General features: G+C 38.9%; 2 protein-coding genes across 4 annotated transcripts; both read right to left on the bottom strand.

Moving 5' to 3' along the window:
- Window positions 1–1,645: 1,645 nt before the first annotated feature.
- On the bottom strand, window positions 1,646–6,471 carry LOC114790479 (sulfotransferase family cytosolic 2B member 1-like). Of its 3 annotated transcripts, XM_028980576.1 has the most exons (8): window positions 6,257–6,471; window positions 5,893–5,987; window positions 5,522–5,670; window positions 4,408–4,616; window positions 3,314–3,440; window positions 2,427–2,521; window positions 1,902–2,082; window positions 1,646–1,810 (listed from the first exon to the last, which is right to left on the bottom strand). In XM_028980576.1, the coding sequence occupies exons 3-8, from the start codon at window positions 5,652–5,654 to the stop codon at window positions 1,695–1,697; spliced, it is 861 nt and encodes a 286-aa protein (XP_028836409.1). In that variant the 5' UTR covers window positions 5,655–5,670; window positions 5,893–5,987; window positions 6,257–6,471; the 3' UTR covers window positions 1,646–1,694. The 3 variants fall into 3 exon arrangements, with proteins under 3 accessions (XP_028836409.1, XP_028836410.1, XP_028836408.1); XM_028980577.1 differs by lacking the exons at window positions 5,893–5,987; window positions 6,257–6,471 and having other exon boundaries at window positions 4,414–4,616; window positions 5,522–5,767; XM_028980575.1 differs by lacking the exons at window positions 5,893–5,987; window positions 6,257–6,471 and having other exon boundaries at window positions 5,522–5,766.
- A 1,455-nt stretch (window positions 6,472–7,926) lies between these two features.
- LOC114790698 (sulfotransferase family cytosolic 2B member 1-like) lies at window positions 7,927–10,049 on the bottom strand. The gene is made up of 6 exons (XM_028980986.1): window positions 9,783–10,049; window positions 9,091–9,299; window positions 8,784–8,910; window positions 8,626–8,720; window positions 8,376–8,556; window positions 7,927–8,285 (listed from the first exon to the last, which is right to left on the bottom strand). The coding sequence occupies exons 1-6, from the start codon at window positions 9,994–9,996 to the stop codon at window positions 8,170–8,172; spliced, it is 942 nt and encodes a 313-aa protein (XP_028836819.1). The 5' UTR covers window positions 9,997–10,049; the 3' UTR covers window positions 7,927–8,169.
- Between the last annotated feature and the right edge of the window lie 1,630 nt (window positions 10,050–11,679).

Genomic DNA, 11,679 nt, shown 5'->3' with positions numbered 1-11,679 from the left:
TTAATAAGGAATTGTTGAACATTTTCACAGTTTTGGATGGTTTGATTTTGGCTTTATTTTCTCTTTTTTATTGTAATGTTTGATTTGGATCATACAATTCAGAATTTGGTACATTTGTGGCCAATTGTGTTAAAAATGTTTTGTGGGCTGGTCTGAACATAGTTTGCAAATGATACTAAAACTTGAATACAAACAACTAGTGCTGTATTGGATTTATGACTGGTCCTTTTTACATGAAGTAACTAAGAAACTTTTACTCAAGTAGATTTTTAGATGGGTACTTGAGCAAAATTCTGGTCAAGTGTATGCCCTTTTCAGTACACCAGGCAGGCAGGGGGAGCTTTAGGCAAAAAAGGTTGGGAACCACTGCTATAGAGGAAGATGCATCATTCACACACACACACACACACACACACACACACACACACACACACACACACACACAGTTGTTGCCAAAAGTTGAATGACACTAATACACAAATACTGGTTTTCACAAAGTTTACTGCTTCCATTTTCATGATGGCAATTTGCATATACTCCAGAATGAAGAGTGATCAGATGAATTGCAAAGTCCCTCTTTGCCATGAAAATTAACTTAATCCCTCCAAAAACATTTTCACTGCCTTTTAGCCCTGTCACAAAAGGACCTGCTGAGATAATTACAGTGATCCTCTCATTAACACAGGGGAGACAATCTGAAAAAGATGTTGCTTCAAAGATGAAGTCTATAGGCAAGAGTGGAGTGATTGTCATTGTGAAACACTGCAGCACAGCACAGTCAGTAACCATCATCCTTGGTGACAGGTGCCCGGGTAGCAGTGTGTGGGGACGGTGCTTTGCTCAGTGGCACCTTGGTGGATCGGGATTTGAACTGGCAACCTTCTGATTACGGGGCCACTTCCTTAACCGCTAGGCCACCACTGCCCCAAAAGAGCAGCAATCGCCAGGACCGTCTCCTAAAGATGATTCTGCTGGAGTGGCAGCAGGCAGGTGAGGAGAAGATTTTGGAGGATGGTGTCAAGGAGGGCAGCAAAGAAGCCACTTCTCTCCAAGAAAAACACCAAGAACAGACTGATATTGGATTGGGCTGCTGAGGACTGGGGCAAAGTCATTTTCTCTGATGAAGCCCCTTTCTGATTGTTTGGGGCACTTGGAAAAATTATTGTCCATAGAAGAAAAGATGAGCGCTACCATCAGTCCTGTCTCATGCCAACAGTAAAGCATCCTGGGACCATTCATGTGTGGGGCTGCTACTCATCCAAGGAAGTCGGCTCACTCACAATTTTGCCTAAGAACACAGCCATGAATAAAAAAAACTATTTGGTTAAGAACAATGCCAAAGTGATAACTAAGTGGCTCGGGGAACAAAACATTGAAATTTGGCCAGTAAAATCTAGTTGAGAAATCCTCAAGAGGCAGGTGGACAAACAAAACTTCCACAAATTCTCCAAGCACTGAATATGAATTTTCTAATTATTCTACTATGACAAAATGATGTATAAACACAGAAGCAGTAAACTTTGTGAAAACCAGTATTTGTGTCATTCTCAAAACTTTTGGCAATGACTGTACTCATTGCCAAAAGTTTTATTTTAAATACATTTAAAGTTACTCTTTCACTGGTAAAAGAATTGTTACGCCTTAATAAAAGTTAACATTTATTTTTCACACTTCCCCTTAAATATTTCTCCCTTTTACTCTTCACTCCAGCATAATTTAACATCCGATCCCTCCATCTCCTCTTCAATAACTGCTCTGAACTTGGCCTCTTGCTCAGGACTAAAATGATTTTTCCAGTCCCCAGCAATCCCTGTAAAGGAAGTACTATTAGTAAATGATAGGGACACACAAGCTCCTCATTTGAGGTTATATTGTGCCCTCTTGTGGCTTCTTGCTTTTACCTTTCCTCAGGAAACTCGATTTACTTGTGTCCATAAATTGTTGTGGTACCAGGGAGTAGTTGGACATTGTATTAGTTTTCATTGAATTGAAGCTGCAGTGTTTGGCCACAGCCTCCAGAACTTCATCACTGAGATCCTGGTCAAGGAAACGTGAAAGCGACCCAATAACTCCTTTCAGGTCCTTCAAAGAAGGTGAATACATAGAAACAAACAAATATGTTTGATGAGATCACTCTTTCATGCATTATTTACATTATTTTCAATCAATACACTGTCATCAAGAGTAACTGACTTTACATGTATGTTCACTCAAAATAATAATGACAACTGCCAGTTGACAGGTGGTTTTCCTACTGTGATGCTTCCTGTCAGTACTGTTTAAAGTCTTTATTATCTCAATTACTACCGAACCACTGAACTAATTTCTACCAGTCAGACAATTCACAAAACATCCCGGATTCACATGACTTCCTCATTAAGAAGAAACATTATCCAGAAAGTGCATAAAGTAAACCATCCCCTTACCTTTATCATTGCCTCATAGGTGACATACATAATCTTGTTACCAATATCTGCTTTTTGCCAGCTTTTCATGTGGTCTGTCCACTTCCCAAACAGTACTGTAAACAGACGTTCAGCATATATCCAACATTTTAATAAGTTATATAGGCAATAAGTATATAAAGTGAATGTTAATTTGCATTGCATCTATACATAATAGCAAGTCTAGATAATATGGCAAAACACATTATTCTTTTCCACATGGAACAATTCGATTTTTAAATGTTTTTTGATGTTGATGTTTAAGTGTTCTTTTGATGTTGCCATACTGAAATCAAAACCATAATAGATAATAAACAATGACTATCGCTGCCCTATTCAGCTCCATTTTTAGACATTTATCTTTGCTAGCTTTATGCAGTGAACCAGGTTATGTGGTGCAGCGTGCATTTCTTCCATATTCCCATGAAAAGACGGGGGAGCATTTATCAGATTCAGCAGATATCCAAGTCATCAACTTGTTCATTCTTTGGTAGCACTAGTTAAACATTTGGTGGGACTAGTTGGTCATTTTGCTGCACTAGAGCAACATGTTCTCCCTCCCTCTCTCTCCCTCTCCCTCTGTCTCTCTCTCTCTCTCTCTCTCTCTCTCTCTCTCTCTCTTGCATTGCCCACACTGTCTCGATGGCATGCTCTTGATTTTTTGCTCTGGTTCCTTGTTTATCAAATTTGTGGCATCAGGGAGCTGCTATCAATATGCAGGACACTCCTGGAAGTTTCAAGAGACTTGGGATGTCTGGCAGCTGCTTGTCTCCATTTAAAGGTTATGTGAAAAAGACTAAAATCAGGCTAAATATTTGTAGCGATCATTGCTCTGTAGAACAAAGAAAAGTGTAAAACAACACAATCACCTTCTCCATTGAGAAACTTTTCTATAAATTCATCAAATGTTCCAGGGTCATCAAGAAAGCTCGCCATTTGGTGGAAATAAAATGATGACACCAAGACATCCCTAGGGTCTCTTGTCACATATATTGCCTAAGGGAGAAATATAGATTATTATCAAACATGAGAAATTAAAATAATGAATGTTATTTAGCCCTAATATTTTGCATAAGTCCGATTTTTTAAAATAACCATTTTTACCATTTAAACAACCATTTTTACTATATTCACTTTACTATTATCTATTATTATTAGTGGTGGGCCGTTATCGGCGTTAACGTGCTGCGTTAACGTGAGACTCTTATCGGGCGATAAAAAAAAAATATCGCCGTTAATCTATTCACAAAGTTGGGTTGGGAGCTGGGTCTATACTACGCAAGCTATTGTGCCGGAGTTAAATGGCTACACTAGAATTATAAGTGTATTTCTTCTTTCTTGTGTCTTTTAGTTTCTTATTTCCTAAAGACTTTTATTTTGTTTTTGAGACCCGGTTCAGGTCTCTTGGACACATGGCGTGAGTTTTGAGAGGTGCGTGGGGTTTGTGTGCAAAAAGTTATTTCTTTCATTTTAATTTATGTACATATTAGGAATATTTAGCATGTGTGTTATTTTGTGAATATTTTTTTTTATGTTCTTTTAATACTGTATATTGTAGAGAGAGCTGCAGAAAGACGCGATGTTCTGACGCGACCTTGCTTTTTGTACAGGTATGCAGTATTGTAAATTGTGAATACTTTATGTTAATGTTCAGTTCTCTTGGACAAATCAAAAAGTTACACAACGCAGAAGAAGAACCGCTACACTATGCTGACTTTCAGCCATTTTAATCTAGATGAATCTACATTAATCTAGATTAATCTATATTAATTTCGCTTACTCTAGATTAATCCAGATTAAGTTTGCTCACTCTAGATTTATCTAGATTAATTCCAAGATTACCGTGCGATTAATCTAGATTAAGAAAATTAATCTATGCCCACCTCTAATTATTATGTTTTTTTTCAGGTAGTACATTGGATCAAGTTTAATAAAAAATAAATCAGAATTATGTCATTGTTACCTTCACCTTGGAAGATAAGAATGATGGAGGCATGAGGTGAAATGGCATGTGAGAAACGATGATTCGTGGGGAGGGCCTTTGTTTCAAATATAATGCAGCACGTTTCTCCTCAAGCCACGGGACTCTGTCCCAGTTTGGAAGAGTCGTCACTGCAGTAAGGTCCCCTCCACTCAACAGTGAAGGAACAATCTCCTGCATCCATGTTGTACCTAAAAATGCAGAAGACAATGAGTCAAAATTCTGATATGGATACTTACCAGTCTACATATGTCTTCAATACATCTAAAAAAAGATCAGAGCAGTTTTACACATCACATGTCATTTGTGATGTCCCCAATACTGCTGGAATATAGCATTTAAATGTCACCTAAGGAGCTTTTGAAGCTATGTTTTCTGCCATTTAAGTTCTTCACTTTTTTACAGTACAGTACAATATTAATGTCTTAACCACTGTATAAAAAAAGTAAACAGCTATTAAAAGGTCTACATTTAATCAACATGAGAACAGAACTAGTAGATTATGATAAGTCAACATGATCAGGCTGCATCTTATTATGAGTATGAAAGGTCACTGGACACTGACAAGACTGAAGTTCTTTTATTAGTGGGATTTCAAGAAGAATTAAATCCTGTTAATTTGTTATGTTAAAGTGAGTCATGAAATTAGCAACATAGACCGGTAATTCTATTAATGTATTATGATATTAATCAAAACCATTCCCTTAATTTCCCCAAATTAAGCCCTCTCACTTTCAATGTAATATCTACTTTCATGTCAGCAGGGAGAAACATTTTCCTGTTTTTACAGCTGTGTAGGGACGTTTTTCCCCTGGGGCGCCATCTGCCATCTCCATCAGTTAAAGCAGGCAGACATGTACACACACGCACTCACATTTCCATTCTGGTACTTCAGAATTTTAAAAACTGCCTTCAAACCTCCGAATTCCGTAAATAATGTGATGGTACCTGAACTGAACTTCCTCTAGGTTTATTATTACGTTTATGTAGCAGAATGCTAAACTGAAACCATTTTCCCTGTCAGCATATTATAGCAACTAAATGAATGTGCTGTTGAATAAAAAGTTTAAAACCGAAACATAAGTCCAGAACATACCACTTTTGGGGTAAGTTATGATGAAAACATCGTCGTCTCTGCACTGAAACTCTTCAAAGTATTTCAGGCTGTCAGCACAGTGGGTCTCCTTGGGGCACAGCAGACCGTGGTATGTGAGATATTTTCCGTCCATGATTCTGTCCGAGTCTCTGGCAGGCAGACGGGCAGTGGAAGAGGAGAGAAGAGCTGGATGGACCGCGTCGCACCTCTGTCAGTAATGAGCGACACTTCGAGCGACACTCCACCCTCCATCGCCCCCCCCCAACACAAACACCCCGCCCCTGCTGCAGAACATTTTGTTCTTTGCGGCCAAATCACTTCTGAAGACACTGGTTTCACTCATCCCTTCCTAACAGGAGCCTGGGACTGACCTGATCTGACCAACAGTGCCATAAGGTCCATTCCACTCAACAGTGCGGAAGGATCTCCTGCATCCATGTTGTACCTCAAAACGCCAGTCAAAATTCTGTAGAGAAATGTACAGAAAACCAACAGTATTTTGGTTACCCAGAAATTCTGTTACACATCTTCCTAATCAAAGGCCAAATCCGACAGATAAAAACACACTTTGTATTAAATGTTTTTATGTTATCTTTTATTCATTAACATCTGATCTGATTTAACCTTTATTCATTTCAGTTTACTTTATTCAACTATAGTTCTTTAACCAGCATATAACCACCTATTTAATCATTTTCTCATTAGCCAGAAAGTCCAGAACATAATGTGACACACATATATGAGTTAATCTTATCTGGAAGATTTCCTTGCAGACAGGCGACGCTGAAGGTCTCTCCTAGATTCTCACACTTGAAAAGTTCCACCCTCTCACTGTACTAATACTGCCTTCTATTATCTACTGTAGAAAAAGTGACAGACTGTCTGTTCTTCTTCAGAAAATCCTGTACCACTGTGCTGACTTGTCTCCTTGTACAAGAATAAACGCGTTCTGATCTCTGGTCCAATGAGTCGACTGGATATTTCCTATTAAGAAAAAAAAAATCCATAAAGTTTACAAAGCAGAAGACATGAAGGAGAAGGTTCAGATTTTAATTCATGTATTTTAATGTCTGTACTGGCAGTGCAGCTAAACAAATCTATATGAGTGTATGAATGCCTGGAGGACAGATTTGCATTTACATAGTGAGATGTAATGTGAGATGTGAGTGCAGAACTGGAAGGCAGCAGCCCTACACTTGTAGACACTTGCATTGTCCCCGATAAAATATATATTTGCTATATATACCCTGTAGGCAAAGGGACTAAACAAAGCTGTCCACTCTTGCAGCTTTTCTATTACTTTTGTCTCTGTTACATGCCTGTCCTAGGTCAGGTGTATCACTCTGGTGAGGTATGGAATAAACTGAAGACAGTTGCATAAAGATGCAATTCAATGGTAATTAGTATGTGAAAAAATTAAATAAAAGAAAGAACAAATGCTCAATAGCCATATTGCTCTTTTAGCAGTCTAAATCTATCTCACCTCTCAATCTATCGCTAGCAAAATGCATGGGGTGGCACCATTAAACCTAGGTTGTTTAACAATTAGTGTCATACTTACACGTACATGTATGTGCACGCACGTGCTGTCCTGGCCCACTGTTCCTGGTGGGAGAAACAGCAGCTGGTGAGATTAAATAACAAAGGACAATAACTGTTCAATTGAACAGTGTGTACGGTAGGCAAGACAACACAAGCACAGTGGCTACAGCGCAGTTCACCCCGAGGAACGCCAGCACGGCACAACTAGATTCCCCCTGAGCTATTGCATCACTTTCCTTCTTATTGTCATGGCTCTGTTCCCTGTGGCTGAACAAGGCAACAGGCCACATGAAACAGCCACAATATGTGCCTCAAAATGCTGGTATGTAACACTCTCCTACAAAAATTTATAATGCTGACATTTATGCGATTTACAGAGAATCATTAGACCTTAACAAAGAGTATATTTCAATAATCACCCAGCATATTGCACACATAATAGAGATGAACAGGCATGTATTGGTTTGTGTCATGATCCGGACCGGCAGGGGGTTACTCCGGATCCGGAGTTCGGAACGGAGTTTCATGTTCGTCTCGTGTAATGTTCCCTGATCGTGTTCACCTGGTGTATATTTATATAGATGTATAAAACTATCCTGTTCGTGTCTGTTCCCCGTCAGGTCATTGTGCGTGTTCATGTTCCCTTGTCTCGTGTAGTCTGTCCTGTGAATTCGTGCGAATGCCTCCTGCTTCATCGCCATGTCCAGCCCACCCGTGACAGTTTGAATAGTTTACATTTGTCTTCGGTATAGGGAAGGGAAAAGAGTATTAAATGTATAAAAATTATTTATTCATACAATGTGTGTATGTGTATTTGGAGTTATTATAAGTTGGAGCAGAACAAGTAAACCTGCAAAGTTTAGTTTGTTACAGAGTGAATCCTCTTTAATTAGTGTTTTAATTACAATATGAGTTAGCAATATAACATTATGAAATGAAATGTACCAGAGTCACAGGTATCATACAACAAATGTGACTCCAGATTAATTAAATATTCATATTTGCTCTCACTGAACAAGGCATGCAAGTATTTGTACACTGCGTTTAAAACACATAGATCTAAACACATAATCAGTCATTTCAGGATTTGCTTTCATTGGATTTCCTCAGTCTTCATCCCAGGTTATTTTATTGCAGTTGTCTCTCATTTCTCTTTTCATTGCATCAGTGAATTTTGCCTCCTGTTCAGGATTGAAATGTTTTTTCCAGTCTCCAGCAATCCCTGAAAAACAGAAGTTGTAAAGTATTCAAATTGGAAAAACACATGTTAACATATGACATTTAAAATGGAATATAATCGATTTGTCATCACCTTTACGCATAAAGGGTGACTTGGTGTTGTCCATAATATCTTGAGGTACCAGAGAATAGTTGGACATAGCATTGTCCTTCATGGATTTAAAACTGCAGTGACTGGCCACCTGTTCCAGAATCTCATCACTCAGATCTTTCCCAAGAAAACGTGACATGCGGCTCAGAACCCCTTTTAGATCCTGAAGTAGAGACAGATTAATCAGTCAAACATAGAGAAATTCATGTTCTTCAAATAGAAAGATCATCACCTTCAGCATTTCCTCATATGTGACATGGAAGATTCGATCTTCCATGTAGGTTTTCTGCCAGCTCTTCACATGGTCTGTCCATTTCCCAAACATAACTGGGAAGAGAAGCATTTTCAGTCCTAGTTTCTTTATTTATCTTACTGCACTATATAACTTACCTTCTCCTTCTAGAAACTTGTCTAGAAACTCATCAAATGTCCCAGGATCATCAAGGAAACTGGCCATTTTGTGGAAATGGAACGATGATACCAAAACATCTTTAGGGTTCCGTGTCACATAAATGACCTATACAAGACAAAATACAATTATTGATTTAATAATATAATTTTTATTTTATATTTTTAAACAGAAATCAATATCATTGACATGTACATGCTAATATTGCACATATTCAACAGTCTGAACTGGAAAATATATTTATTTTGTATTTAATATTTTGGAAATATAAATCAATTGCTACACTACCTTGGCCTTAGATGAGAATAATGATTTTGGCATGAGATGATAGGGCATGTGGGACACCATGATCCGTGGTGAGGGCATACTGGACAGGACTTCTGCAGCACGTAGTTCCTCAAGCCAAGGGACTCTGTCCCAGTTAGGCACAGTCTTGACTGGACTAGTATCCCCTCCATTCATAAGCAGAGGAAGAATCTCCTGCATCCATGTGGTACCTTGAAAAAGACATTCAGCTACTCACAAAACCACTCTTCACAAAGGCTTATAAAGAATTTGATATCCACTTCACATTTCAGAAAAATCACTACGGTAGGAAATTACTGAACTGGGCACTACTCCAGGAAGCAAAAAGCTGCTCCAGGGATAGAATCTGCACACATTTCGAACTGAAGACCAAAGTTGGCTGCTTTGACAAAACGTGATTTTTTGCTGCAAGATACATAAAATCATGGATAATACAATTGTCGTTCCTGGAAAGGATAATACATATTTTAAACCCTATTAAAGGATGATCTTGTGCCATTCATTCTTAATGTTAAAAAAGCATTGAAAATGGTAATATTAACAAAGACTGATGTAATCAATTCATTAATAATTACTTTGGGTTCAGCCTGTTTGTTTATGCAAACAATGCTAACACAATGCAGTAACTTTTTTAAAGGTTTTTTGTTACCTGTAAAAATGTAAGCTGCTCGTACCTGATTTTGGATATGTAAGGGCCAAGACATCATCGTCCCGAAATTCAAATGTCTCGAAGTGCTTCAGGCTCTCTTCAGAGTGAACGATTTTTGGTAGCATCAATCCGTGGTAAACCAAGTACTTGTCATCTGCCATGGTGCTGATGACAGAGGTGCTTTTTACAACCCACAAGCCTGAATCTGAACACCTGTGGGCTGGGAGCTGCGAGTGCATAGGTCTCCTGCAGGAGCACTATGGAATGCCAGGGTCCTTCAGCTTCTCTTCAGTCATACAGCACTCATGATGCACTAAGGATTTTGTCACCAGAATTATTCAAATAAAAATATTTAATTTCACCACAATTCAAAACAATTGGAGGTGGGTTTGTATTGATGAGTGAAGGCATACTTTCACACAGCTCTCTAGGTCTAAAATTACTTCACTCAATAGTTTTTTTGTTCACAGCACAGGCAGATAAGCTGGTCAGTACAGTGAGATTAAGTTGATGGAAAAGGCTTTTGTGCCTGCTGTAAGGAGGTAAAATGACCTTGGTGGGAAAGTGTGAGAGACCCAGGTGTAATCGGATTAAACATGTGATAAGAACAGGCCCTTCTTGAACACAACCACTAGACTCTTTTTGTTTTATATTAATAAATAGTTTTAGGCAGTATTTCCCAACCCTGGTCCTGGAGGAATGTCTGCCGAAGAGTCTACAGTGCTTATACAAATAGCAAGATATGGGGATTGACAAACAGGTACTTTCTTAAAAGAGCGAGCATACAGGTAACAAGCCATTACTGAAACGCAAAAGAATGTGATGGCCAGCTCACAATGGAAAACAGCACACTACAGAACACAACAGAAATAAATCTCAGGCGAGATCTTAACTGGAATGAAACAGTTGGTTTAATTGAGACAGTGCTGGAAATCACGGGGCAGCGCTTGGGGGTCTCATAAAAAGCCTCTGGATCACTAAGCAGACTTCCTAGCTCATTTGATGTACAGGCACATGAAACCCACTCAGCATGCATACTAATTTACTCTACTTTCACCAAAAAAGGAACATCTGAGAGCTGGGGTGATTTCTGAACAGAGTTCTTGTGATGCCTTGCATAGTTGTAGGAAATTACATAATCTGGCTGTGATCATTTAGGTAGCATGTAATTTTGCTGATTTGAAAGAATGCATTTGAAAACTTTCAATTCACCGCTCCTTTTAATTGTTTCATTAATTTTAAATGTTCTTGTCCACATTTTTAAAGGTCTCCTATTATAAAAATTTCACTTTGTCATAGAGACTTCACTTTGCCTGAGAGACTTCAGACTGCCCTCCAAGGTGCTCAGGAACTTCTACTCCTGCACCATAGAGAGCATCCTGATGGGAAATATCTCAACCTGGTTCGGGAACAGCACCATGAAGGACAGGCGAGCCCTACAGAGGGTGGTTCGATCAGCCGAACGAATCATCCGTACCAAGCTCCCTGACCTTCAATCTATCTACAGCAAACGGTGCTGTGCCAGGGCCAGGAAGATAGTGAAGGACCTCACCCACCCAAACAATGGACTCTTCTCTCTGCTGCGATCAGAGAAGCGCTTTCGCTCCCTGAAGTCCAACACAGAGAATGAGGAGGAGCTTCTTCCCGCAGGATGTCCAAGCTTTCAACAACAACAGTACATAGAACTCCAGCACTTTCACTTTCACCTCCAATCACTCCAGACTCTTTTGCACAAAATCACTTTGCACACAATCACAAAATCACTCTGCGCTTTTTACTTTACTGCTCTTTTTTATGGCTCTTTTTCTCTTTTCTATAAACATTGTCTTTAACTCATTGCACACCTTTACCCTACCAGTTACACATATTTTATGTTAAAGACGTAAAAGTGTAATATTTGGTTATGTTTGCAATATTTACAT

This window comes from Denticeps clupeoides, chromosome 5 (genome assembly GCF_900700375.1).
Source record: "Denticeps clupeoides chromosome 5, fDenClu1.1, whole genome shotgun sequence".
NCBI lineage: Eukaryota > Metazoa > Chordata > Actinopteri > Clupeiformes > Denticipitidae > Denticeps > Denticeps clupeoides.
The sequence above is the reverse complement of the archived record's forward strand: the minus strand, read 5'-3'. Positions and strand labels throughout refer to the sequence as shown.